Source organism: Trachurus trachurus, assembly GCF_905171665.1.
Source record: "Trachurus trachurus genome assembly, chromosome: 13".
In the NCBI taxonomy this organism is placed as follows: Eukaryota; Metazoa; Chordata; class Actinopteri; order Carangiformes; family Carangidae; genus Trachurus; species Trachurus trachurus.
Window position 1 is genome coordinate 24,435,776 of NC_139892.1, and position 27,842 is coordinate 24,463,617.

At 43.9% G+C, this 27,842-nt stretch overlaps 1 protein-coding gene across 1 annotated transcript; it reads left to right on the top strand.

Annotated features, from left to right (window-relative positions):
* The first annotated feature begins 521 nt into the window (after positions 1 to 521).
* axl (AXL receptor tyrosine kinase) lies at positions 522 to 27,790 on the top strand. Its single transcript, XM_083985239.1, has 20 exons — positions 522 to 1,119; positions 4,811 to 5,021; positions 5,424 to 5,524; positions 5,634 to 5,816; positions 9,486 to 9,566; positions 9,681 to 9,796; positions 11,846 to 12,041; positions 16,825 to 16,964; positions 17,053 to 17,197; positions 17,523 to 17,540; positions 18,477 to 18,606; positions 18,875 to 18,966; positions 20,892 to 20,987; positions 21,351 to 21,428; positions 21,955 to 22,047; positions 22,468 to 22,589; positions 23,167 to 23,276; positions 23,691 to 23,850; positions 24,539 to 24,675; positions 25,008 to 27,790. Exons 1-20 carry the CDS (start codon positions 957 to 959, stop codon positions 25,465 to 25,467), a joined length of 2,832 nt encoding a protein of 943 aa, XP_083841365.1. The 5' UTR covers positions 522 to 956; the 3' UTR covers positions 25,468 to 27,790.
* Positions 27,791 to 27,842: the final 52 nt, after the last annotated feature.

Here is a 27,842-nt window from a genome sequence, read left to right on the forward strand (position 1 = left end):
AAAAATCAAACATGTGTTTAAACACACTATAGTATGAGAGCAGGCAAGTAAAACTGACATTACGTAATGTAACTAATGTGAGAACTGATTTAATAACCAAGCAAAGTAAGTTACAGCTCTTCTCTTCTACAACAATGAAGTCATGTTTTAATTCTCTGTGTCGCATGTATGTATCTATAAGTAAACACACCGACCATCTGTGCGCTGTCTGAGCGCTGCACAGCTCGGGTCTGTTGTTCGCCACAGACTGTCAGTGTTTCAAGCGGGAAACGGATAATTTACTGGGCTATTTACAACTTCTGGTGATCGGTGTGTAATTAAAAAGCGAATGGGGGATTGTGTTAAGACAATCAGCATGCCGCAGGGTTTCTCACATCCTCTGAGAAAAGGGGGGAGACTCGGGGGGAGGAGGTGGACGAGGAGGAGGAGGAGGAGGAGGAGGGTGGAAAAAAGTTGAGTTGAGGAATTTGAATCCTGTTTGAAGGGGGAGAGAGGGAGAAGAAAAAGCAGTGGGGGGAATGTCTGAGTGAGTCTGAGGAACCGGTGAGCAGGAGCTCGGGAGACTTTGGACGACAGGCTGCAGGAAACACTGGTGTAAAAATACTCCCCCTGTCTCTAGAAATAGACTCCGCTTTGGACAACTTAATCTGCTGCGTAAAAGTCTGGAGCGGCTTTTCGCTGTGCGCTCTCTCTGCTGACTAAAAAAGTTTGGCGGCCACTTCTCCGTGCTGCGATCGACCAAAACAACAGCACAAGAGGAAAAGGCAACAAGAGTTTTTTTTTCTCTCTCCCTCTTGACGGTCTGTCTCCTTAAAAAAAAGGGAACTGAAACGATCGGATTCGCTTTGCTTTGGTCCCATCTGCGGATAATCACTTTTTCACTGTATCTGCTGGAGCAGAACTTTCCCCCCCCAGTGCACAACAACTTTGGATGTGTGGGCAGTTGAGATGCGGTGATGGAGTCCGGTGATGTTTCCGAGATGACTGCTCCTCTCCCGAAGCTGGTTCTCAGAGGTGATCTCAGTTCAACAACAGCCATGAGTGGCTTTAAATGGTCACTTGTGCTGCTCATCGTTGTTTTCTCTGCGTGGAGGCCGGTAACCGCCGGCACGCTCACAGGTAAGACCCGCAGGCAGCCGAGAAGCAGCGGCTGGTTAATCCAATCTCACTGTTGTTTGCCAACTTCACTGCGAGGAAAACATCGTAATGAGCAATTAGCCCAGTCAGCTCTCTGCTTCTAACTCATTACATTAATTTGCTCTGGAGAAGAGAGTGTAACCACAGCTGCAAGTGCCTCCAACATCTGGCCAACATGAAGGAATTCATTACACCCATAAAAAGGGCCTTTAAAACGAGATTATCAAAGAAAACAAATAAAAGAGCACTTTTATTGGTTCTATCAGACTGAGGATTTTAGTACTGAGGATTAAAATTCTGCTGATGGGCAGACAGTGACAGCAGGTAAACTGTGCTGGAGGCCTGCTCTACATTTGTTCCACAGAGCTGTTTTCCTACACTGGCATTCAAGAGTTAGGAATAATCATGTTTGAGATCAGGTGCAGCAACAACAACCTTTCTGCCCACCTTCTCCAGAGCAGATATCCAGACTAAGATCACAAACAGTCATGGTCATTTCAGGAAAGTGGGAGATGGTGGTGATGATACCAGGCAGGCAGGCAGGGAAAGAGTAAGTCAATAACTCCTGTCTGGACGAGAGAGAAAATTACTTAAAGCATAAAGCAGAGGATAAAAATAGAAGTCGTTCAGGGGTTCTTATCTCTTTGAAAAATCAACGTAAGATTTCTGACTCCATTAGCCACTGCAGCCAGTGGATAAAAACATGGAGTCCCTGCAGTGGCCTCCACCTGTCAGCTCATGTGTTTTGACCATTATGGTTACGCTGTGTCTCTGGGAGCTGTACTCTGGCCTCAGTAGATGTATGAGCAGGAGGGACAGAGATTACTAGACACTGCTGTGATTTATAAGCTCAGACTGATGGTTTCAAAGGAGAATTTTTCCCGATGTCTCAGTTCCTATTTGGATGTAGGTATGGCTGGGGCCCAGGAGTAAGGGGATGTGAGGGATGAGGAGGGGTTCACAGGGCCGAATGCTTTGGTTTATGAGTCAGAGTCTGACTCAGACTCCAGCAGTGGGATGATGGATGGGGTAGGGGGCAAGAGTGGAGGAGAAAGAGTTTGGAGGGGAGGTGGCAAAATGTGTAGCGATGAATCCAAAGAATGGCATGAAAAGGAAGCTAAATGAGAGAAGGGCAGAGGCGCAGCAGTGAATGGAGGGGCTGAATTATGTAGCGTTGAAAAAGGCAGAAAGATAATGGGGGGAGTGAGAAGGAGGATAAATGCAGGGACTGTGTTGGGTATTTTTGGTATGTGCATGTCCACTGACATTTAACATCTGAGCGCTTTCTAGAGAGAGAGTAGGAGTAGAGAGTGTGGAACAGAGGCAGAAAGGCAAAAAGTGTGGGACCTCGAGCGAATTTAGGGGCAAATAGGGAGGAGATAAGCACAAATGAATCCGTGGAGACAGGCCACACACACAGGACACAGTTTGACCGTGGCCTGCTCTCTCTGTCTACCTCTGTGTTCTCATAAAAGGTTTACGAGGGTATTATTTCATGAATGCAGCACAAAGAGACAGAGAAAGAAAGTAGGGCTGTTTTTGTCCAATATGACACTTAAAAAAAAACAAGTCAAGGCCATGTAGATTCTTGAAAAGGTTCAGCCAAGCTTAAAAATAAAGGGAGGGATGACTTTTAACGCCAAAAAGCACACAGAGACAGAGAGGCAGTGGAGCAGAGACCCAGCGGGGCCCTTCATTTATTGCACACTCCCAGAACACGCTACTTGGATGCTGTGTTTGTGTGTGTGTGTGTGTGTGTGTGTGTGTGTGTGTGTGTGTGTGTGTGTGTGTGTGTGTGTGTGTGTGTGTGTGTGTGTGTGTGTGTGGATTACATACGTTCAAAGAATCAAGGGCACGTTCTACATATGAGTAAAATTAGATCTGCCAGTTTGAGCCTCTTGACTTTACAGATGTGTTTTCAGTAGCTGAATGATGTGCGTTGTGTGAGGCGGGTTGCAGTGGAGTCCTCTGGGGTCACAGTGAAAGGGTCAAAGGTTGAAGGTTCGCCGTGAAGTAGACGAGGAGGGCGGGTTGACAAGCTTGAGAAAATCTTTACGTGCATCACTCAGTGAAACAAGTGTGATTTATTCTTGAGTCCTGAGATTCAACAACCCCAGGCTGAGTTGGAACATTGTCAGATGATTTCATCTCTTATCTCTTTTATCAAGTGCAGGAGTGAGCGCTCCTGCCTCACCATGGCCAGCTCCATGCATGGTTAGCATTTTTATTCGATGCCTCAGAAGAAAGGAAAGGAATCCATGTGCCCACTGCATGCCTGCGTCCTCGCCAGCTTTGGGTTTTAATGGAGCTCAAGGAGCGTCCTCCTATCTTTCAAATAGCATTACTTTCCCTTAGCATCATCAGAAGGGAGTCGTCATCTCATGTCTGTTGAATGTCTTGAAAGTAAGAACAGCCAGAGAAGTTTATAATCATCATATTTATGGTGATTCTCCCTGTGTCACTTTTTTGGATGTTGAACAGATTCACAGAGATCTTGGCAGACTAACTGCAGGCCTATCATTGCAGTTTGAGAGAAACCCTGAATATGTTTAATGTTTGTGTTGAGCTCTCTGTGCTCTGTCGGAGCAGCCGTCCTCTAACAAGGACTCTTTTGTTCAGTATCAGCTCTGTCCTTCTCAGGTCAACTCATCTATCAGTGAGAGAGACAAGATAACCAGACTGACTGAGAAGCCGGTGCAGTGGAGAAGCCCTGACTTTACCTGATATGATCATATCTCAGCATTGGCAAAATCAAGCACATCCAGCATAAAGGAACATATTTATTATAGCTGGCTCACGGCCAAATAAAGCTTTAAGTGGTGAAAAAATTAGCTGATTAATTGATATGTCATTTGTGATTAAGTGTATTAAGTAAATTTATTAAACCAAACATTGCTGGTTTGTTAATCCTTCTTTATTATTCAGTAATGAAAGTAATCATTTGTTTATGAGTCATTAACATAATAGGGCTGTAGGTAGATTGAGCTTGACTTTTCTTTATTTGCCTTTATGTAATGATACTTTCAGTTTTTGTTGAGTTTACAAGAGCAGTGTTGAATAATTTAGTTTTTTAAGGCATTTCTATTCCTATTTATGATACGGAAATATAACCAAAATAATTAATTTTAGTTAGTCACTTTGACCTTTAAAGGTTGCATACATTTTCCTGTTTTACTTGAAACTGATGTGATCCTCTCTTCTGATTGGCTGACTGTTCTCTGAGTGATCCAATAAAATATAGCAGATTTCAGATAAACACACAGTGACACCAATTACTGCTCTGTTGGATGAGCTCAAGGGTGGTAACTGCTTTTTGTGACATTACAAAGTTACAGAGGTTCTGACAGCTGGTTTTAAGGCTCAGTTTCTGAATACAGTCTGTGTGCATTTCTCTATGGACTGAGGCTTTGATATTTCCACAGAATTGATACAGAACCTAAACCTGATTAATAATCAAAAAGGACACAAGGCTCTCATAATGCATAATAACAGATTTAAACCATTTTAAAGCTGGTATAATGTATACTTGTTTCATTTTCTGGAGAGCATAACACAGAGAAGCTTGAGTTTTCAGTTTTCTTGTTGCGAAAAACTTTATTGTGTTGTAAATCTGTGTTAGGTGTTACGTGTGATAGAAACACTGACTCTTGGTTCCTCCCTCTCTTAATCAAAGAATTGGAGTTTGAGCGGAGTCCTGCCACTATCATCTCCTCCCTGGGCAAACCTGTCACGATGCAGTGCACCCTGAAGGGCACGGGGGGCGAGGAGGAAGACCCCCCTGATGTGCTCTGGCTGAGAGACGGTGTGCCTCTCCAGTACGCCGACACCAACCAGTTTCAGGTTCACACTGGCAGCAACAGTTGGACGATTATGAGCACATTGAGGTAAGCTCCAGTCTTTTCTGTGACACATATCAGTTGCTTTTGTTGAGTTATTGCATTCGATAATAATAAGAATAATGAAGAATATTGTGAGGCGGCCACACCTGGCCTAAATATGTCAGTTGTGATTGTATTTTGTTTCCTTGTTCTCCTCGTCATCCTCTCACCTAGCCTAACCAGTTATGTTGCTGTATTACGTCACCATGTTTACTCTCAGCGACAGTGGAGCACTTTGAAATTAAGTTGTAATAGTAAATGATATAGCCCAAGCAAAATCCCATGTGCCTCTCCTGCTGTTTAATCCCAGTGTGATTGGATGGCAAAACCTGCCTTTCTGTCTCCATGTGTTTGTCGTTGGTTGATCTTTATAAATCCTGTCAAATCTTATCATTTCATGCACAACAGTATCGAGAAGGTCCAGCTTCCTGACATGGGCTCCTATCGATGTGCTGTTCTATCAGAGAGCCACCAGATTTTGTCTGATGAGGGGAGCATTCAGCTAGAGGGTGAGTGCGTCTCCAGCTCCCTGACAGACCAAAATACAATCACACTTCATCTGAGCTTTACAGTCTGTTTTAGTTGGTTTAGGTCTAATTGATCTGATTTCTTTCTCAGGCCTTCCTCATTTCTCTGTGGAGCCCCATCACATGTCTGTAGTGGCCAATTTGTCCCTGAGCCTGAGCTGTGTGGCCCACGGACCTCCAGAGCCGGTCAGCGTCATCTGGCTGCAGGATGGCGTGCCTCTCAACAAACTGACCGACCCAGTGGCCCTGTCACCCTCTACGCTGAACCTCACAGGTATCACCTATGATGAAAACTTAGTGAGACCCATTATGGTTTCGTCCTTAACCTTGTATTTATGTGACCGGTGTTAGCGGGTTTCAACCACACAGACAAAACACATAAGTCAAACACATAAGACAAACAGTGTGCAGTGATTTAAGTTGAGTTTAGTGTAGAACGGTCACTGAGAAAGACAATTAGAAACAGAACATCTTTCTTCTTCAGCTTCTGTCTGGTGCTCCACCTACCTGCCACTTATTGAACAGAGTAGGCGCCAGAGAGAGCACATAACTGGGGACTCTCTTCTAAGTAGCCAAGGTTTGTCCAAAGAATTTGTCACTAGATCTGTCACTGGGTGTTTTTTTTAACCTACAGGGTTCCTACGCAAGTATGGAAAGTATGGAAAGTATGGAATTTGATTTTATACATTTCCAGGTCTGGAAAAGTATGGAAAATGGAAATTATTGTATGGAAATATATTTATATATTTATCTTATCTGGGTTTGGTCTTATCTGAAGTTATCTGGGTTAATTATTTTTGTATGTGCTACCTATAGCTAAAATATCCTGGAAATTATTTGGTTACATAATGGCATACACATTCAGAATACAAATGAAAACAAATGATTAATTGCATAATGGCATACACATTAAGAATACAAATGAAAACAAATGATTAATTGCATGATTTTTTTTTATATAATGCACAACTATTTACTCAAATATCACAAATTATTTGAATTTTTTACCAAGAAATCTGGAAATTAGGGTCTGGAAAAAGTATGGAATTTGGAAATTTCAAATGTGTAGGAACCCTGAACCTAAATCAAGTGACAAATGTGCTAAGTTGGCAACAGTGCAGTGTGTAAAGACCCTGAAACCTGAGAAACGATCAGTGGATAAACTCCATTTTAGTCACTTGGCATTTGATTGATCAATGGTGGAACTATGACCACTCAACTCTATTACTCAGTCAGTCAGTCATGGACATAGAGCTGTTGTAGTCCAGCCAACAAAATAGCAACTCTTCTCATTTGAAAAGCTTGAAACCAGAAAATGCCTGGCGTCGCTGACCAGCTGACTGGTAAATCGACTTTTTCCTCACTTTTCAGCTCTGTATTAGTCAAGGAAGAAGTTGCTTTCAGTCTGTGACTCAAGTAGCAACGTTTTAAATGACTATAAACAAGACAATTTGAAAATCCTCGGTTTTCATTTAATCCATTTAGGCTGATTATAGCGCACTCCTTCCAAAGCTACACAGCAACCATCTTCTATAGTTTCAAAGACCAACCCCCCCCCTTCATGGCTTAAACAAAACCACCAAATAACCACCCTCCCCAGTGAGAGCAGGCTGCCTGGCACGGTGCCAGTGGACCCATTGAGGATGTACTGTCCCTTGTGGTTGTGTGGGTTTGATGGGTAGAGGCAGAGCAGCATGCACAAGATGGACTACTGGGAGATGGAAAATAAATGGGCAGAGGGCATAGAGAGATAAAAGAAAAGAGTATAAAAAGGGGGAGGGGTCTGTTACTGCCTGAATGCAAACCACAGCTGCGTGCCAGATAGCTGGCCTGTATTAAGGCCAGTAGTAGGAGGACAGGCAGAGCAGGCTGAGTCAGACTGAAGGAGGGAGAGACGGGCGGCAGTGGTTGGTTGAAAGGATCTGGTTTGAATCATCAGAGCAGACAGCTTGGTGCTGACCAGCACCCGTTTGACGGTAACCTACACTCACATCTCTGGAATGGACAGCTGCTCTGGCAGACCACAGGTCCGAACCAAGGAGAGCACAAATAATCCTTCAATAGGCCCGTAAGAAGAAATGGCATGAACCAGTGAGGAATTGAGAACAACACTTGTCCTTATAACTTCATGTTTAGTTTCTATCCTATTATTCCTAGTTCCAGTTTTAGGGAGGGAAGTTATGGACATAAACCTAAAGAGAGTCGTCATAAACTGTTTCAGATTTTTTCCTTTTGGCCGCAAAATCCCCGAGATCCAGTTTGACTGCACGTTTACGATCACTGTCCGACTGAAGTCAGCACTTTTAACCTCATAGTTTCATTTCAAGTCCAATGAGTGCTGAAATGTTTGCGTCATTCGTCAAACAGAATGTGGAAACATTCACTGACTCCTTCTCTTATCGGACGATTTGATACATGTCTCTGTCTCATATCTTGAAAACTGAATATCTTTGCAAGCACTGTTTGAAAACGTAACCTCCTGAACATTTGAATGGGTATTTTTCACCACTTTGTGACATGTACCAGCTTAATGTTTATTGAAGATATCATGAAATTAGCACCTTAATCAGTGAAAGCAAAACTTAAATCCACTGGAACACATGAACAGCTATGAAAAGCAAAGGCTGAATACCTTCTGACTGCATGGCGCATGTGAGCCAGGAGAGAAAGCTTTAGCACAGCACTGTGTCACTCCCAGCTGTCAGTTACAGTTTTGGTCGGTGCTGTGATGCCCGTGAGCTCAGGAGTTCTTCCTGTTGACCGACATTTTCAGCCATTCAGGGGATGTTGTGATGCAGTTCGCCGATGGGGAAGGAAAGAGACGGAGGGGTGTGTGGCGCAATCTCGAGATGGCCTGATGAGCAGTTCATTCACCCAACACAGCCAGCGATCATCCCTCCCTCCCTCCCTCCTTTTCCTCTCTCACAACCCACTGCTTCACCCAGCGAGGATCGTACCCCCTGTTCTTTTTCCGGCCGCAGCACAATGGAAGCATGGTGCCGTCAGTGCAGGGCAACACACTGCGTGATTCTGTGTTTGTGGCCGATGGACAATGTTGGGGTGTTAGATAACAGTGATAAAACTTGAATGTCACATGTTTCAGTGTGAGTGTGTGTATGTAAGCCTGTGTTGTCCTGTGGAAAGACTTGAGTGTGTGAGCACACTGTGAGTCACTCTGTGTGAGGAGGACGCATTCACTGTTGAATGTCAGAATGTGTCACAGTGTTTTGCACTCTTCAGAGGAGCCTCGGCTCCTTGAAGGCAGCAGCTCGGCCCTTTACACCTGGACCTCCACAGGTGTAAAAGATTTTTCTTCTGCGTCACTATCGACACACCTTGCTGTAGCTTGACTGAGAAATGTTATCGGTATGTGTCTATCGGAAATCTAAAAATTGTAGACAGTTGGTTTCATTTCAACACAATGGGATGTTTGCAAGTATTGTTCTTGTTTGACAAGGAGCTGTAATCAAAAGTCAAGTGTGTCTAAGTCTGACACGTTGTGGGATTTTAACAAGATGAATTTGTGTTGGATGGACTGGCACTGAACTTTACCTTTATATGGCCACAGCTGTTCGTCTGATTTAGAGAAATGTAGCAGAAAGATGCTTGACTCCGATTGTCAAGAGGCTTTTGTTCTCATTTCTCTGAGACCCGTTTTTATTTCTTTGGCAAAAACTATGATTTTCACTTCACTTAAAAACTCACACTCTCATCAACAAGCACACACGAAACCCAAAAACCAATCATGATTTTGTTGTTGACAAAGTGATCACGTTACCTTATGGAAAATGTTACCCTCACACTTCTCACACTTTGTTCTCACTTCACTTTGAACTTTCACAACATTTCACACATCAACATTATATCCCAGTCAGCATGCTGAGCCCTTGGTTTCAGAAAGTTCCTGCTTTACACATACGTGTGGTTCCTTTTGTCTTCCCAGGTCTGAACAGGACCAGCACCTTTTCCTGTGAGGCTCATAACCGCAAAGGTGTGGCCACGTCCGGATCTGGTACCATCACAGGTAGGTGTCACATTTTTTGCAAAACAGCCCTCGTCATTCGATTTGGATGTACTGTTCTGTTTTTAAAAAATGCATTCACCCTTTCTTTTTTGTGTCTTTCTTTATTGTCTTCAGTTCTTCCATCACAGCCTTACAATCTGAATGCTGTGGAGATCACTCAGACCAGTCTTCGTGTATCATGGCAGCCTGGTTTCGGGGGCGACTACCCAATAATCCGCTGCTCTGTTCAGGTGAGACAATGTTGGATACACGTGAGAGGAGATTATCACAACTAGCTGAGAAAACTGGCCTGGAAAAATCAATGTGCAACACTTGACCTGCATGTTAAACAAACCTACCACTCGCTCTCTGTTTGTGGGACTGTGTAGAGCAGTCTTACCTTTCCTAAGCCTGATTTAAAAGAAAAGAGAACTTGCTTTTCTTTTCTTCTCTTAACTCATCCTCTACCCCTCCCTGCTTTATTCATGTACCCGTGGATCAGGTTTCACTCTGGGAAAGTGGCCTCCTGGACCAGTCTTATGCAGCACCACTCCCTCCCTCTCTCTCTCTCTTTCTCTCTCTGTCAGTGCCTCTCCACCACTACCCTGCTCTGTGGCCATTACAGCTCCAAGCTGAGAGGAGGAACATTTTCTCCTGGAGAAGGGAGTAGTGCAGCACCACCCCTAAACGTCTGGTTCTAATAAAGCTGCCCCTCATACCTCTTGCTGTTCTTGCCCCCACCCCTCTCCTCAGTCCTCGCTCCCCCCCCCCCCCCCCCCCCCCCCCCCACCCCCTCTCCCCCACAAGGGAACAAGGCGAGGGGCCGGCCTCAGCAGAATGGGGCAAAAATCTGAATTCAACGGTTAATTTGTGAAGCGAAGAGAAACATGAAAACGGAGCTACAGTGTAGAGAGCGGAAAGAAAGAAAGAAACAACTGGAAAGAAATACAGTAGAAAGTCAGCTTAAGAAAACAGGAAGAGGCAGTGACAGCAGGTATTGTGTGTGTGAGACATGCGAGGAGAATGCAGGCTGAAGTGTGACTCAGGGCTGAGTCGTACAATTAGATTAAATACACTTGTTTACAGGCTGGACGATGATTCATCCTGACAGCACTGACTCTCTCTCTCTCTGACTCACTCACAAGCATTTACACACTCCTCATTCATACCACTTAATATTCCTTGAAATCAAACCACCAAGGGGAAAAACAATCCACCCAGCTTCTTATAAGAAATCTGAATGCTCCTCTTGTTTTTAAACCCATACGTTCATAACAGTGCCTACACACAGGCACAGATCCAATCTTTTTAGCAGCTCATCTAATTATTATTGTCAGGATTGATGCATCTTCAGCTCTGACTGTACAGTTTACTGTGTGAACTGCAGCCAGTAGCCTGAAGGAGTCACTTGATAATGAGCAACGCAGCAGAGAACAATAGTCTAGAGGACCAACTTTAATGTGGTTTTAAAGATTGCTGCAATGAAGGATTTTTCTGCCTTGTGTTCCTCTTTAAATGTGTTTACCACAGTGGGTTTGCAGAGACAGCAGGTTTCTGCCTGTGATTTTTGGTTAATGACTTCTGCTTTCAGTGCACCTTGCTGAGCCCTGGTTACAGTCAAAAACACCAATGAAGCTCATTTTGAACCATTTTTGATCATTTGCACATGATGATCCTCCCACCAGCATCACCACCACCCACAGACTCTGACCTCCTGACTTATTTTACACAATAACCCAACCATCTGTGACATTTACTGTGAGAGAGAAATAACTGTAGAAAAACAACTTAACAAATATAACTATGTTGTATAAACTTAAATGACTTCTATTTAGAAGCTGTAGCATAGTTTCTTTTACAGAAGAAATCACTCAGAGTAACAGAAACTTTGTAAAAAAAAAAAAAACATTACAGATTGGTTGTAAATGCATTTTCCTTGTTTTAGTCTTCTTCTTGTGTTATTAAGAGTTACTTCACGAGTATCGGCCTGTTGGTAATTTCATAAAGAGTATATTTGCCATTTGCTGTCACAAGACTCAGATGGTTGTTTTTAGCTCGATTTGAAATTATGAATGTCAGAGGCAACTTCTCCATCAGGTTTTCAGTTCTTCTTCTATTCTACCATTGCAAAAAAAACTTTGGCTTTTGTTGTGTTTGCGGTGGAGGAGCGGCGTCCTCTTCCTGTTTGTGCCATAAAACACACTGCACACAGATGTGACCGGACAACTGGAAATCCACTGTAAAAGCACAAAAAGCACGAGGATGTAGCAAATAAAAAGTTTGGTATCTTTATGTTCCAGGCCAAACATTCAGGAGAGTCCTTCACAGCTGGCCCAGACAAAATGATCCACAACCAGAACGTGAACATCCCACCCGCCACGCACCTCATCGGGGACCTGGAGCCCCACAGCCGCTACACTGTGAGGGTGGCCTGTCACAGCAGCCAGGGCCCGTCTGACTGGTCACCCTGGGTGGAGCTGCGCACCAAAGAAGGAGGTGAGTCTTTCAAGTGAGGAGATGTTTGTTTTCACCCTGTCTTGTGTGTGTGGGGTCGCCTCCTCTGAAGTGAGTCAAGGTCAGGGCCGTGTTATCTGGCTACTGACTGAGGTTCAAGTCCAAGTCCCCTCCCATTCCCGCTGTGCGCTGTAGCAGTGCGTAACAAGTGCTACACAACAGCAGGCAGTCAGGTGTTTTGTTCTGTGTTATTTGGTTCAGAAGAAGCTCCCACACACTGTCTCACTCTCAATTACTTTATTAAAGCAACGTTTCGGTCAGGAATATGACCTTCATCAGGCATAGGCCTATATCATATATCATATAGCTTCTTCTGAACTCTGTAATTTGGGTTATGCCCTCCTCCTACGCACCTGCATCTTCAGGTGTGCTGAGACCCTTCACTTGCTCTTGGGTTCTGTGTTATTTAAAATATTTCAAATAACCAAGTCAAGACAAGTCCAGGTTATGTCAAAAGTCTTTCAGGCCACTGACAGTTGGAAGGATGCAGCTTTTGAAGATTAATATAATTACAGGTTTGATATTTGATATTGAACTATTTTTGCTCAGGATATTTAATGTCTCTCTGTGTGTGTATGAGAGAGAGAGAGAGAGAGCTGTGTTCTGGTGTCATGCTTTGGGCCGTCCCCTGAGGGACTGAGCAGTGGATTAGACAGTTTAAAGAAAGGTGAAATGTTTAAAGGGATACTCTTAATTATCAGAGTAACTTGGAGCCTCTGTTGTTCGCCCCATGACACATTTGTTTGAGCTTGTTTTTATCTCAATTTAATTCACTGCGGGTCTGTTGACTATTCTGTTTTATTCTGAGTGAGTCAAGACGGGGAACATAATGTATGATAACAAGGAGTCAGAGAATCAAGTTACGGTGAACTGTTAGTCATAATATCCCTTCCTGTGCCCCCCTAACTGAGTCTGTGTTTATGGAGAACAGCAGACTCGAGGCCCTGCACCTCTGTGAACCCTGCTCCAAATGTAAACTGTTGAGGTAGGAGGCAGACTGGTATTGAAGGGACAGAGTAGGTGGGGACGGAGACGGTGGAAAAGGGAGGGAGGCTGGACGTTAAATTCTGCTGAAAGGCTTCAGTTAGAATCGCAGCGATCCGTCCAGACTGTAATGTTAGGCTGGTGTGTGTGTGTGTTTGAGTTTAAACGGAGGTGGGATTTTCCATGCCAGCTCATGCTGCATCTATCCCTGCATGAAAAGGAGTGGAAATAGCGCACACTAGGAGGAGAGATATGCCACAAGAGGAAAGATGGGGGCTTTCCGTGATGGAAGCTGTTCACAGGCTGAAAACTCTGTAGTGCAGCATTTCTCATGAACACAAGAAGAGAGAAGTAGCACTTTGTGAAACGCCACAGTAATGGAGAAGGATGAAGAGTGTTTTTTAGATGCCTTCATTGGATTTCTCAAGTTTCAATTCTTCATTTAACAGAGTTTGTGTCTTTGTTTCGTTTCAATGGAAAAATCCTCTGTTTTGCCAAATTATATAATTTCCCTTTGGATGAAATCTTTCTTTTTCTCTCTACACGCCTCGCGAGGCAGAGCATGAAAAAACAACAACCAGAAAACAAGATTCAGCTGGTGGTCAAATATAGTCCAGTAAGGCATCACAGGTCAAAGAGTGAATGAAGGGGAGCGGTCGACTGCTCTGTGATAAATCTCCCATGAAGCTTTGTTGTTGTAGAGTCTTTGTTTGAGTCTCTCTCTTCCATTTGTTTCTCATTATTAAGTTGTGCGAATACAGTATGTGTGACACTACAGTATGTCATGTGTCATCCAGCCACATATGCTCCCACACGCTGCTCCTCTGCCTCCTCATTAACTCTTCCATTTCTCAGCTCATTACAGACTCTCCACCCTCTCCTCCAGCATCGAGCTAACTCGCTTTCATTTTGTTACAATTCTCTTTTCCTGCCTCCAATCTTACAAACACTGCAGAGGAATTTATTTCCTGCATTTCAACCAAGCTGAACAAGTTTTTTCCTCTCTGATTCCAGTCTTTCAACTTCTCTCCTTCATCTCTCATTTCCCCCCTTTTTTTGACCTCGGACGACCTGTGACTTCTCTCGGCAGAGCACACAGCTAGGCACTGTGGGAAAAATCTAAAAAAAAAAAAAAAAAAGGGTTGCTGATGGGAGTAGGCAAAGGATGGATGGAAGAGCAGGGAAACGGGGGAAGGGGGCGCTTTGAGAAAACACTAATTTTGCTATTTTCCCAAAGCCCACTTTTTTCCCCGGAGGATGAGAGCACAGAAAGAGAGGGGGGAGGGGATTGGTCGGTGGGAGAGGAAGCGGGGCGACCCTTGTGTCACCCTCCTAAACCTAAAGTTGCTATGAGATTATGTTTTACATCCATTCTGTAAATGCATTTTCCTTGTGCTTCCTCCAGCAATGCTTTTTTCCAAAATAAACTGAATAAACTATGAATGAGTGTAACAATGGGGTTTTAAAATACATACAAAAAAAATGTTAGGCTAGTAGAGGTATGAGACACCAAAACTAGTCGAGGTGAGTGCTGATGATATGGCATAGTTTATACTTCTGTTTAACACTACCGCTAGTACTGTAAATATGCCATTTCTTTTTAAAGTTTTGATTTCCGTAAAAAGTTAGACACCAAGCTCTGAGCCTCTCCTCTGATTGGCTGTCTGTTAGTTAAATAAAAATAGGCTACAGCAGATTTCAGGTAAACACTCAGAGAAACTGAACCCTGAAAGGTTGGACAGTGGGTGCAGGTGTTCAGGTTCTTGGGACATGGCTGACTGCTTTGTTGTGACATCAACAAGTTACATTAACCCTGGTGGCTTGTTCCTCAGCACAGTTCATGAATACAGGCAGAGCGCATCTTGATAATCTAGAAACTAGATCTGCTTAATAATATTAAAAAGTATAGTAAGTAAGTTAAAGTATAATATTAGACTCAGTTTGTTGAAAATAGAAAACAGCCTTTTCCTCTACAAAAACTGACATGAGTCGGATGTCAATAAAAGTTTTGAAATTTCTGATGACACAAACATTTGTCTGGGAAACATGTTTCCTGTGAAGAGCTGTGTTTGTTTTCATTTATGGGGAACAGACTCCAGATCCCAGGGTTGTGAGTCAGTATTTGGCTGGAGGATGACCCTTTTCCATCCCCGTGCTGACCCATGCAGAGGCTAAGCAGACTGAGGGGACGAGATGTAGCAGCAGTAACAGCCGTGCCCCGTTGATTATCCAACACTACCTCCCCAATAACAGCATGCAGCACGATGTGAAACGGTAGTCTGCCATGGGTGCAGATGTGAACCTTTACTGTTGTGAACTAATTGTGGCTCAGAAGTGTTTGTTTCTCGGCCTATTGCCGAGCCAGGGCTGCTTTCATGTGGAAAACAAAGAAACAACACGAGGCATTTTTTTTCAGTTGTGTAGTTTCAGCATTTCAGAAAACAACACCAGCTCACAGCTGCTTTTGTTCCTTCAGAGGCTTTCCAAATTAAGCAACTAAAGTTATTTTTTATTTTTTCAACTGAGACTATTTTTTTTTCTCCTCCAGAAAGTTTTACATCAACAATTAACATCTCTGTTCACTTGAACTTGAACTGAAAGAGAGAGGCATTACCACAGAGAGGGCAATGAGGGAGAAGAAAACTTGGAAAGAAGGAGATGGAATCATGTTGGATGGGAGACAGGGAGAGAGAAAGAAATGATGATGGGGGAGGGGGAGAAAAAAGATGAGTGGGTAGGCAACTGAGAGGCGGAGAAGGAGGCAGAGAAGATGACGGAGCATAGGTGGAGACCGAGTGCTGGAACAAACTTGACTTGAAGGTTGTTTTTGTTGCCGCTGGAAGGCAGAACAGGGACCACATGTGGAAACAATCACCCGCCAAACGCTTCCTGATAACATCATCCATAGGCCGGGCCATGTTTCCCAAACTCACACTGACTTGGTGCATGAGTCTGTGTGTGAGTCTGTGTGTGTGTGTGTGTGTGTGTGTGTGTGTGTGTGTGTGCGCGCTAGTGTGGGCGTGTGTGTGGGTGTCCAGGCATTTTGTGTGACTGTAAGCCTGAAGACTGAGTGAGAAGCAAAGACAAAGAACCTCAATTCAGACACCAAAAAAGAAAATAAGCACCATCACCTCCTAGTGAAAAGGTTCTTCGATTTCTGTGCTATGAAGAGCGTCACACACACACACACACACACACACACACACACATACATGCACAAATTCCTCATACTATTTCTAGCATGTTATTCAGCTAGATTTTCTCTCCATTGGGTATTTTCTTTTCACTCTGTGCTTCAGAGAGCCAGGAAAGAAAAAGACAGGCAAGAGGGAACAAAGCAGAAACTTGGATGGAGTTGGGACAGCATGAAGGAAGGAGACACAGGCCTCAGCATGTGTCCATCTGAGTCCGTCCAACCATGCTGACACAGAGAGAGCACACTGGCTTCTGAAAACAGCTAATCGCCCCTGTCTGTGGTGCCCTTAGCCTTTTTTAGTCCTAATAAAGCTGAATTCTCCACATTCTCTGACATCTTCTTCTCCTTCCAGCTGTTGTAGTCATCCACACCCTAGAGGCTCCAGCCTGTCAAAACAACACACGCCTGGCTAAACCCCCGGCCTACACTGAGCCAATGCTGACACTCCTCATTCATAACCCCCCTCCCAAAAAAAAAAATCTTGTGGTTTTTGCTCTCCTAACCTTTCAACCTCTCTGTAGATAAAGATGTAACTGTGTGAGGAGTGAAACAAGTCGTCATGTCCTGCTTTGGTTTGCGTTTCAGTGCCAGAAAACCCGCCTGTGAACGTGACGGCGGTGCTGAACGGGACAGAGGTGCTGATGACGTGGGAGGGGCCTGTGGGGAAGCTGAACGGAGACCTACAGGGCTACATGGTGGAGTACAGCACGCCTGCCAGCCAGCAGGTCAGTCAGGGACACACACACACACACTGTGGTACAGAAGAAAACCTGCTTCATCACACCGACACTGTCCCGCTTCTTCTGTCAACAGTTGGTTGTGGACACTGGATTGGACAATGAGCTCTCGATCAATCTGTCTGTCCCACTGTCCAATGTGTCGTTTCGAGTGTGTGCCTACACAGGAGCAGGGCAAGGACCATGGACCCCCACACAGACCCTGACTCTTATTGCTCCTGGTGAGTGAAACTCATAACTACTAATATATATATATATATTATATACATTACTATTAAAACAACATTTCAACATTGAAATTCTAGCTTGGACTTAAGTAAAACACTATTCTCCTCAACACCTCTGTCATTTTGTAAATAGTTTTCTTCAGGTGAATTTCATGACAATCCCAAACCATTTTTACAAGAAGTCTCAGATGTTCCAAAATAAAGACATTCTTTAAGCAGAACCATGTGTTATTTTCCGTTTCACGGAACAAATGGGGATGTTTTTCTCCTGAAAGCCAAAATATTGACACAGGCTCTGTTGTTTTTTTTGTTCCCACAGAAATGGAGGAATTCAGAGGTGAGTAATGAGCAGCTTTACACATGCAAACCTATCAGCACGCTCTACTGTGACCTCTCGCAGTGGCACGTAATGACACAGTGACTGTAGAAGTGAGCTCATGGTGTTTGTTCTGCCACTGCACTTCTCTCTCTCATTCTCTGTCACTGGGTTCCTTCATCACAGTTCCTTCCTGTGAGTTTCAGAGAAAAAAGGAAGGAAGAGAAAAAAAGGAGAAGAGAGGATCTCAGAAGGATGGGAAAGGGGAAGAGGGGTGTTGGGAGGGGGGTGAATGGGGAGACGCATCATAAATATTTATAACAGGCAGGAACAGTGTAGCATCTCTGTTTGCTTAGTCTAATAGAGCCAGACAGACAATTCAAACAACAAGAATGGCAGATTAAAAAAAAAAAAAAAAAAGACAAGAAAGAGGCAGGGAAAGTTGGGGGAGGATGAGTGTGAATGGGAGGAAAAGCTGAAAACAGTGGGAGGGTGGAGGTTGGGAGTGTTTGCAGGGGAGGTTGGGAGTGAATTTCATGTGAAAGATGGGACAGAAAGACAGAAAGAACTTATATTGAGTAAGAGAATAAATATTTAGCTTTAGCTCAACAAATACAGAGGCAGGACTGAGGTGAAACATACGTATTTTTACCCATAATACCTATGTTTGGGTATGAGCTTAACTTTCACTGTGGGACAATGCAAAAGGAAAAACTATAGAAAAGCAGTGAAATGTAATGCCATAATTGTACATTTGTATACATGTATAATTATATTATACACAGCATGTCCATTACGACAACACACCCCAAAGCAGTAATGAGTTATTTGGCCAGTGTAACTACAGCTGACATGGTCTAAAACTAAATGACGCCATAATCTCTAAATGTTAACTTCACGGTAAAAGACTCACATTAGTGAACTCTCCTTTGTCTGTGTCCACACCCCTTCCCTCAGGTCCGTCGTCGCCCCCGGCCTTTTCTTGGCACTGGTGGTATGTGGTGATGGCGATCGCCGGCGCCGTGTCCATAGCTGTGCTCATGGCTGTTTACGTGGCCAAGCTGCGGCGCAAGGAGACGCGCTTTGGGTGCGTAGGCTCGTGGGCAGAAGGGAGGAACTTGGTAGCTTTGCCAAACCCAAAAAGGATTTTTCCCCCCACTGTCTTGACTTGGTTAAGTCACTTGTGCATGTATTCTGAAGTATTTGGATGGAGTAGAAGGACATCTGTTAAAAAAAATAAAAACAGTCATTCTCAGTGACTTATGGAGCCATGCCAGGGTTTCAGCTGTGTTTACGTATCCACTGCACCGACCTCTCACTGTGTTCTGCTCTGTGTTTTGTGTGTGCATGTACAGAGAGGCGTTTGAACCCATGATGGAGAGCGGGGAGCTGGTGGTCAGGTACCGTGCCCGCCGCACCTACAGCCGCAGGACTACCGAAGCAACATGTGAGTTCCTCTCTCTGCCCCAGCACGCCCCTCAACAAAGACAACACTCGACTTTACACTGCACCTATAGCAGGAGGGGATGCTGTAAATAGCATGCCCAAACCTGCCTCTGTCCTCAGGATAGATAACAACACCCAATATAGCATAATAGCACCTCCCCTCATGTCCTGGGACAGAAATCCTCGGCTGTCAAGACGCACTGTTGACAGCCATTCTCCGCAATCACCTCCTTGGATTGTTTGGTTGATAAAAGGCAGGACAGCGAACGAGAACGGGTTAATGACAGCCGAGGAAAGATCAGTCAGCTGACAGAGCCCACAACAACACTGTGTGCCCTATACTACTTGATAAAATCTTTTTCTAACAGTATCGATTAGGTGTGTGGTGAATCTGCCCGTGAAGTCATTCCCCGTGCAGTCATGTAAACAGCAGAATGAATTGACTTCATTTAAGGTATTTAAGTGACAAGGCAAAGGGGGAAGTGACATGGCAGGTGATACCTAAAGATGTAGGGAAGGGAATAGTTACATCAGGAAATGAGGGACTTGATGAACCTGTGCTGTGACTTCAGAGTTGAGATGAAAGCAGCCTGCAACAGCTGACGAGGTGTCACTCAACATGTCTGAGGAGGTTATTTTGCCTTAGGGGAATAAATAGGTGTTTGTGGTTTCATCCAGGCGGAGTGATGACCTCGTAGTGGAGGCGCACAAAGCGGTGGTTTGCAGTTTCCTCTGAGTGTCCTCGTGATTACAGACGGAGATACGTACCTGTAAACACAGCATACGGACTCAAATTTCACACAGCTGGGTCTCATTCAAACCCTTACATTGTCCCTGGCGTACGCACAACATTTGTGTAGAGTTCATACACAAGTCTCAGCTTGCCACATGCACAGAGGCCAGGGGAAAGGTACAGAGCCAAAAAATGGATTCAGTGAGTAAAACGAGAGGAGCCAAGAGAAAGAGATGTGGAGATAATGTGCACTGAGTGAATGGTGGAACGCGTTATGGGAATAAAGGAAGGGGTCAGATTGGAGGGATTTGGGCGGGATTTACATCGCTGATGTTGACTTGTAATTTTGGCCAATTCTCAGGACAAAGTCAGACCCCGGGGCTGTGGATATTGCATGCATTGGTTAATAGCTGGTCACAGCAGCATGTGTTGCAACATGCCTGTGGACTGAGCACATTGTTGTCTGACGGAGACAGCAGATTGATAGTGTAGTAGCAGCTGGAGGGGGATCTCTGAGCGTGTCGCAGCCTTGTCGTATCCTGGCCCAGATGTGAAAGCGGAGCTAACGTCTGTGGCACAGTCTGCTCACTAGCGTGCACCTTAGTGACAGCCAGCTGGTCCAAAGGGACTCGGAAAGGCTAAAACCAGCTTAAATCCTCTGACCTCATCTTCTCACCCCAACCTGATCCCTGCAGGATCACATGGTCCCACCTGAAAAAATGGCCTGAGAGGACAGAGAGTATCAGATTCTTTCTGCATAGTGGGCTGCACATGTTCTAGTTTTGTTTTTGTATATGAAACTTTTCCATTTTGTAAAATGTTAAATTCATTCAAGGTGTAATGACAGACATGTGGAACAATGGTTTAGAATATTTTTGTGTATAAAAACAGATCCCAAATATTTATTGCATGAACAACTTTAATAATGTAACACTAAGGCAGCTTAGAATGTTTCTTTTTCGATTCATGTCCTTTTTTTTTTTTACGAGTTTTACACGTAGACAGGGGTTGTTTTAGTTCAGTTTCAGTCAAACACTGTTTATTAACACTTTGTTTTTGGCTCAGTGTTGTTAATTGTGGTTTTGGAAAGGGGAGGCTGCTGGGTACAATCTGCCTGTTTTTCTCTCTTTACTGTTCATTAAAGTGCTTTAGGCTCCAAACATCATTAAAATGCCATGTTTTTTCCTCCTCAGTGAACAGCCTGGGCATCAGTGACGAGCTGAAGCAGAAGCTCCAGGATGTGATGGTGGACAGACATAAACTAACCCTGGGGAAAACCCTGGGAGAAGGTACTGCACTGTTTTCTTTTTTCTTTTCTGACAGCCTGTTAATAATCACAGGGGGGAAAGCGTGACAAATGGCAAGGTGAAACGGGCATCTGCAAACACTTTCCTATCAGGGCTGGTACACGGTACAAAGACACTTATCACTTACCACTGCTTGTTGGTCACTTATCTCCAGACATCTCCTGTGACATGAATACGTTTTGACCCAGTATTATAACAGTTTGCAGTGTGATCTGCTTACAGTTCAGTCAACTGCACACTCAGGAAAATCACCACTCTTCACTGCTGAATAAGACATGTAATGTATTTGCAACGAAAACTGCATCTGAACTGGGCGTTTGTTTGTGTTTTAATTTCTTTCTTCAGGGGAGTTTGGCTCGGTGATGGAGGGGCTGCTGACTCAGGAGGAGTCTGTTCTCAAAGTTGCTGTCAAGACTATGAAGAGTGAGTAGACAGTAAAAGTACTCAGCTATCACCACAATGAATCCCTTCATGTTGGGAACACAGGCCATTTGATCGACAGTCCCCCCCCCTCCGGGTCAAAAAGTTGTGTTGGATGCAAAAAATCTCACGTTTTGATCAGAAAATGGACAAAGACACAGCTTGTAAAAAATATTGGCAGAAGAGAAAGTTGACCCCAAACATACTGTAGTGCCAAAGTAAAGACAATTGTATGAAAGCTCCAAAGTTGAGGGGAAAAGATGAATTTTGGACAGACTAAGAATTAGGGGAAAAACAGCACCATCCATTTCTGTCAGATTTCTGTTTCAAACTGTGGTGAAGTAGTTCAAACAAACATAGTGGTAAAAACTGCTACCATGTATAAATTCAGAGTTTAATAAACCCATGAGCCAACACGTCCTCTTACCCTGGCAACCTCTCAACCTGGCAGTGTCAGTGCCACTGTATGTGTTTCCCACTTAACTACACAAAACCACTTTGTCTCACCTCTGTACCATCTCCTCTCCAGTTGCCATCTGTACCCGCTCAGAGATGGAAGATTTTCTCCGTGAGGCTGCCTGCATGAAGGAGTTTGACCACCCCAATGTCATGAGGCTTCTAGGTGAGGGTCAGCCTGTTCGGATTACCAAAAAGTTGTTTGTCTCTTACTCCTCACTCATGAGTTTCTTTTGATATAGAAACAGTAGAGGTGAATAAATACAAGATTAGAAACTATATTTAAATAATCAAAACAGCACAGTTCAAGTATATTAGGACAATCCTCAAATCAGTTTTCGTTAGAACTACTTATGACCAAACAAACAGTTCCTGCATTCCCTGATAAAACTAGATGGTTTTGTGGTGAACGCAAAAATTCCTGAAGTCTAATGTCTCAAAACAATTTCCATGTCTGAATAACACTAAAACTAAGTGAGGACGGAAAAGTCACTGAGTTTTGAGGAGATATTGTATGTGCGCCGTTGAGTACATTCAACGTGCACACAGTCTATGTGTTCAATACTGAGCCGAGGTGTTTTCACAGGTGTGTGTCTGCAGACTGTGGAGAGTGAAGGCTACCCCTCCCCTGTGGTTATCCTGCCCTATATGAAACACGGGGATCTGCACAGCTATCTGCTGTACTCCAGGCTGGGAGACTGTCCAGTGGTTAGTATGATTGCGAAAAAATGAAATCACCAAGTCAGGCGCTCCATACGCACACATGCAGTCCTACACATTTTAACAGCTTAATAGGTTCGGGGTTAAGAGGTTCACATGAGTGTCTGTCAGCAAAACAGGATCCAAAGTTCAGCAGAGATTTGAAATAACTCAGTCCCCACCCACACTGTATTGGCAGCATGTGGATTCTGAGATCATGAAAACACAAGATAAGAGTCAATCGTTACTCTGTGCAGTTTTATTTATTAATGGATGAAGCGGTTTTTGGATTTGTTGACTGAATACGCAATAAGTCCCTGTAGATCATCAGGAGCCTAATCAAAACAAGATCTCCACAGAATGTTGAAATATCCATGAGTTCAGCAAACACTCAAAAAACAGTGGTGCTGAATCCTTTTTTTTTTTCCAGAGGAGGCTGTTAGTATGTGGAGCAGGGAGCACTCAGTTCAGACCATCACACGTCTTTAAAGAGATGAACTCTACTGCCCCCTACTGTGCAGAAAATAAACATCGTCTTTGTTGGATGTGCGAGTGAAACAGTTTATCCCCCTCTTATGTCCTGCAGTACCTCCCGTCTCAGATGCTGGTGAAGTTCATGACTGACATTGCCCGAGGGATGGAGTACCTCAGCAGCAAGAACTTCATCCACAGAGACCTCGCCGCCCGCAACTGCATGTAAGCACAATTTCTGCTTCTGTTTTTTACTCTCTCGGTTCCTGTATGTGTCCTCCTTCCCCCTGCGTCCATCCGTTCGCTTTCCTTTTTTAACCTGCCTGCAATGCTGAGGACAATCTGTAAGAAGAACTAAGAGTAGACCAAAAGGTTGTTTGGAAGAGGCGAAGCCCAAAATATGTGCAGAAGTTAAAAAAAAAAACAATAACAAAAAAAACAGATCAACCTGATGCAAGAAAAGCGTGACAGATACAGAAACAACTGAAAAATGTAGACACATTGCATCTCAGCCTATTGTTTGTTTTGCATGAAATATAAAAAAAAACAAATACTCAAGTTAAGTAAATGCGCCTGTGAACTATACAACATTAATGCAAGACTACACAGCATCACATTAACACTGTTTCTGTGCCTCAGGCTCAATGAGAACATGAACGTGTGCGTTGCTGACTTCGGCCTCTCCAAAAAGATCTACAATGGCGACTACTACAGACAGGGCCGGATCTCAAAGATGCCGGTCAAATGGATCGCCATCGAAAGCTTGGCGGACCGGGTGTACACCACAAAAAGCGACGTGGTAAGTGCGCTTATCTTTGAGCTGACTCTCCTCTCTTCCAGGGGCAAAACAGTGGTCTCCAGGGCAACACAGTATTTTAAGGTTAAGACTTGAGGCTTTTGCTTTAGATTAAATAAGTGAGAACCCACCAGAATCTGTATTTTAGAAAGCAAGAGACTTAAAAAGACACTCAAGTATCATAACTTCAACAAAAACCTCTTGGAGCAGTATAATCCTGTTTGTTACTGAATATTTTTATTTGTTGGCCCAGTTTTTTCACTATCAAACTGCTTTTGAGAGTTTTGATTTTATTCTAATTGTTCTCTACTAAGGAATAAAATAGTGCAAGCTCTAAATAATGGTAAAGCAAAGGAAGGCCCAAAGTTAGTTATGTTGCGTATAATGTAAATTTAGAAAGTGAATGTTAATCACTACAATGTCGTCACAAGTCAAGTTTAATGTATTGACCTACATGTCTAATACAGTTTGTCATATCAGTGATGTGTATTCTTTAGTACCTAACTTGTGCATGACATACAGGAACAAACACTTTGTTACCTCTAGAGACCGTGTTTGATAAGAACACACATCCATGTTTGAGCAGTGTGTGACCAGGTGTGTGAGACCTGAAGGAATTCATATAACACTTCCCTCCTCTCTGTCTATCTGTGTGTGTCTCTGTCTCTCTCTGTCTCTCTCTCTCTCTCAGTGGTCATTTGGGGTCACCATGTGGGAGATCGCCACGCGGGGCCAGACTCCGTACCCTGGGGTTGAAAACAGTGAGATTTATGATTACTTAAGGCAGGGAAACCGTCTCAAACAACCTCCAGACTGCCTGGACAGCATGTGAGTGTTGCCTCCTTCGCTGCACATTCCTCACAAAACACACTCAGCTGATGATCAAGTACCTATTGAAACATTTCCCTCCTGATTGCAAATGCCTGTTTTCCATAAAGCAATCAGGACTAGAGGCTAAAAACAGTCCCAGTCAATCAGCTTTTCAAGCGGCACAGTTGATGCTTTGAATCTCTTCCACATTTCTTGAAGAATCCCTGATAAACACATTATCAATGACCCATTTTGTTCCACGATTTAAAAATCCCCAATTTGTAAAGCTGGCTCACTTCCTGGTGTGTATTTTTAGGTTTTTTCTCATTACACTCGTTTGCTCTCTCCAGCTATTCCCTGATGTTCTCCTGCTGGCTGCTGAGTCCCAAGGATCGTCCGTCCTTTGAGTCCCTGCGCTGCGAGCTGGAAAAAGCCCTCGAGGACCTGCCAGACCCCCAGGACCCTGACGAGATCCTGTACGTCAACATGGACGAGTCGTCAATGGAGCTTGGGGCCGTCGGAGGCCGTGACCCCATTGGGGGGCCGTCCCCTCTGTGCCTGAAGGGCCTTGACTCTGTGACCACAGTGGAGGTCCATCAGCCCAACCGCTACGTCCTCTGTCCCCAACATGAGACAAACCGAGCCCTCTCTGACTCCATGGAGAGCCTGGACATGCCGGTGTCGTCTTCCACTGCCACGTTGCCTCTACAGCCGTCCTGCCACTCCACCCCCAACGCCACCCCGGCTCCCACACCAACTGTGGAGCTGCTGGAGGACAGGGAAGCGTCCAGAAAAATGCCCTGGCAGTGATGGCTTCACTCTAAAATAAAGACTAGTCACTGCCATAGTGTGCCATCCTTTTAGCCCCGTCCAAGAACGAGATAAAGCCTCTTGCTACTGACTGTAAGAAACCTTATGTGGCCCTACAAATACGTTTTGCACAGATACACACACAGCCGAAGGCATTCCAAGGATGTCAAAGATCAGGATTATTTCCTTTGCTGACTCCCCTCTTTTCTAAAATGAGCACAATTCCAAGTGAGTGCAAACATCAACATGTGATCGCTGAGGAACACTGTTAACACCTGTAAACAGTGGATGAACAAGTTCAGAGCACATGTTGTTGCCCACACGCACTGCAGCACAATCAGAGAAATCCATTTACAGGAAACAAAGCAATAAAATACCAGACCTACACAACTACCTGTACAGAGCAGAGCGATCTCCTCCACCTGATTAAGCTAAAAAAATAAAAATAAAATAAAAAAAGTAAGCGTCTCCTTGAAACCAGCTCAGACACTGCCAGACTGAATCTACAACTGAACAAACTCAGGAGCTTCAACTTTCCGGCTAGTAAGCACCAACATGGAGGACTCGCATCAACCCGAGAAAACTGTTCCTCTGATGGAGAGAAACCTCAGCCATTCCTGCTCCTGAGGAGGATCAGAGGGGAAACAGAGGAAGCAGCAGGTGTCTCGCTCATCTACTGTCTGCTTTAAGGTTATATCAAGAGTTTTAGCTTCAAATCAGCATCAGTGTTGTTGTGGAGTGAATCTGTGTTCGATGGACATCGCAGCTTCACGTGTCATAGCTCACACATGACGCCTCTTACCCAACAGCAACAAATATGAGTTTGAAAAAATCTAATTTGAAAAAAGAGAAAATGAATTCCACTGTGTTCTTTAGAGACTTGTATGTGAAGCTGCATCGTATACACCAGAAAACCTGCAGTAGTTTGTATTGCAGCCTAATGTAGCGCGCTAACAAACCCCTGCTTCTTCTCACAGGGTTTTACTGCTAGTTGTGCACTCAGCACTGTGAGCCGTGTGTAGTTCACACTCTCTCCTCACTGACAAGGCCTGATTCAACTCGTCTACACATCTATGTAATAACTCAGGAACCTGAGACTTGGCTCTACAGGGACAGAGGTACTAGTCAAATCAAGAGGGTACAGACAATAAAAAAGAGTGCGGTCTGAGGGTACTAGGTAGGTACAGACATGGTGGAGATACCCGAGGCAAATGGCAGGATAAGCTTCTCACCTTTGCTTTAGGCACAAGCACAGTGTTATTACACTTTTTTTTTTTGATGCTGATCTTTGTTTTTCTACAACTTTGCACTAATGTTTTTGTATGTATGTCCATGATTTGTATATCTTTTAAGCCTTTTTTTATTTTAATTACTTTTTGTATATTCTCAGTCCTTCTGTAGATACTTCTCATCCATTCTCTTCACATATAACAACCTGAGGGCAGAGAAGAGGCCCAGTGAAAGCGTTACGGTGCTGGACTCCCATAAGCGGAGTTGTTTTCTGTAAATGAGCACAGACTGGGAAACATGACTAACCTCGTCATCTGACATCACGCTGCCTCTCTTTTATTTGGGGGTATTTTTGGTTCTCGAGGTTTAGCACTGTAAATAGAAGTCTGTTACCAGCAGGGAGGAAGAGGAGGAGGAGGAGGAGGAGGAGGAGGAGACAGAAAGCAGCAGCTCAGAACTGAATGGAAGTAAAGGTCTCATCCAAACCTCGGCTTTAAGGACGTTCAGCTGCAACTTGGCATCATGCATGCACTTATTTTTTTATACGCTTTAGTCCATTATTCTGTCAGTGGAACAGACTTGACCATATTCCAACACACATTTCGGGAGAACAGTCAAAGGTACTTATATATGGGACAGTATACAGCAGAATCTATACCTGTAGCATTACTGAACTCCTTGAGAAAGTGTACATTTCTCATGTGTATTTCCTTTGGTACTGTATACTTAGTGAGCAATAGTCCTACTTTGTTTGTGAAGCAGAGAAAGTACTAAGAGTGCTAAAACTGAGGCACTGGTCTAATTGGGTCTGTATGAAGATTTCACCAATTTGAATGCAGGTACACCCACTGTTTTAAAAGTGTCTGTGGACAGAAAGAATATGTTTGGGTTTTGGTAACTTAAACTCTTGCTTTGTGATCACACAACTTTACCAAGTGCCTTCACAGAGCCAGTATTTGAATTTCTGTGTGGATTGTGATTCTGCTGGTGTGTTGAATTGGGAGAAGACTGTACTATAATTGCCTTTATTTTGTTACTGTCCCGATTTGTTAACAAATTTTTATACAGTACATACAGTATTTTGTATAAGAAATAAATGTGTCCATTTATGAATGTTGTCGTTAATCGCTCTCACATCAAAAGTG

Coding starts and splice junctions, on each gene's coding strand:
- axl (XM_083985239.1), top strand. CDS start 957: ATGGAGTCCGGTGATGTTTCCGAGATGACTGCTCCTCTCCCGAAGCTG. Junction 1,120..4,810: donor AACCGCCGGCACGCTCACAG/GTAAGACCCGCA, acceptor TCTTAATCAAAG/AATTGGAGTTTGAGCGGAGT. Junction 22,590..23,166: donor GGCTGGGAGACTGTCCAGTG/GTTAGTATGATT, acceptor TATGTCCTGCAG/TACCTCCCGTCTCAGATGCT.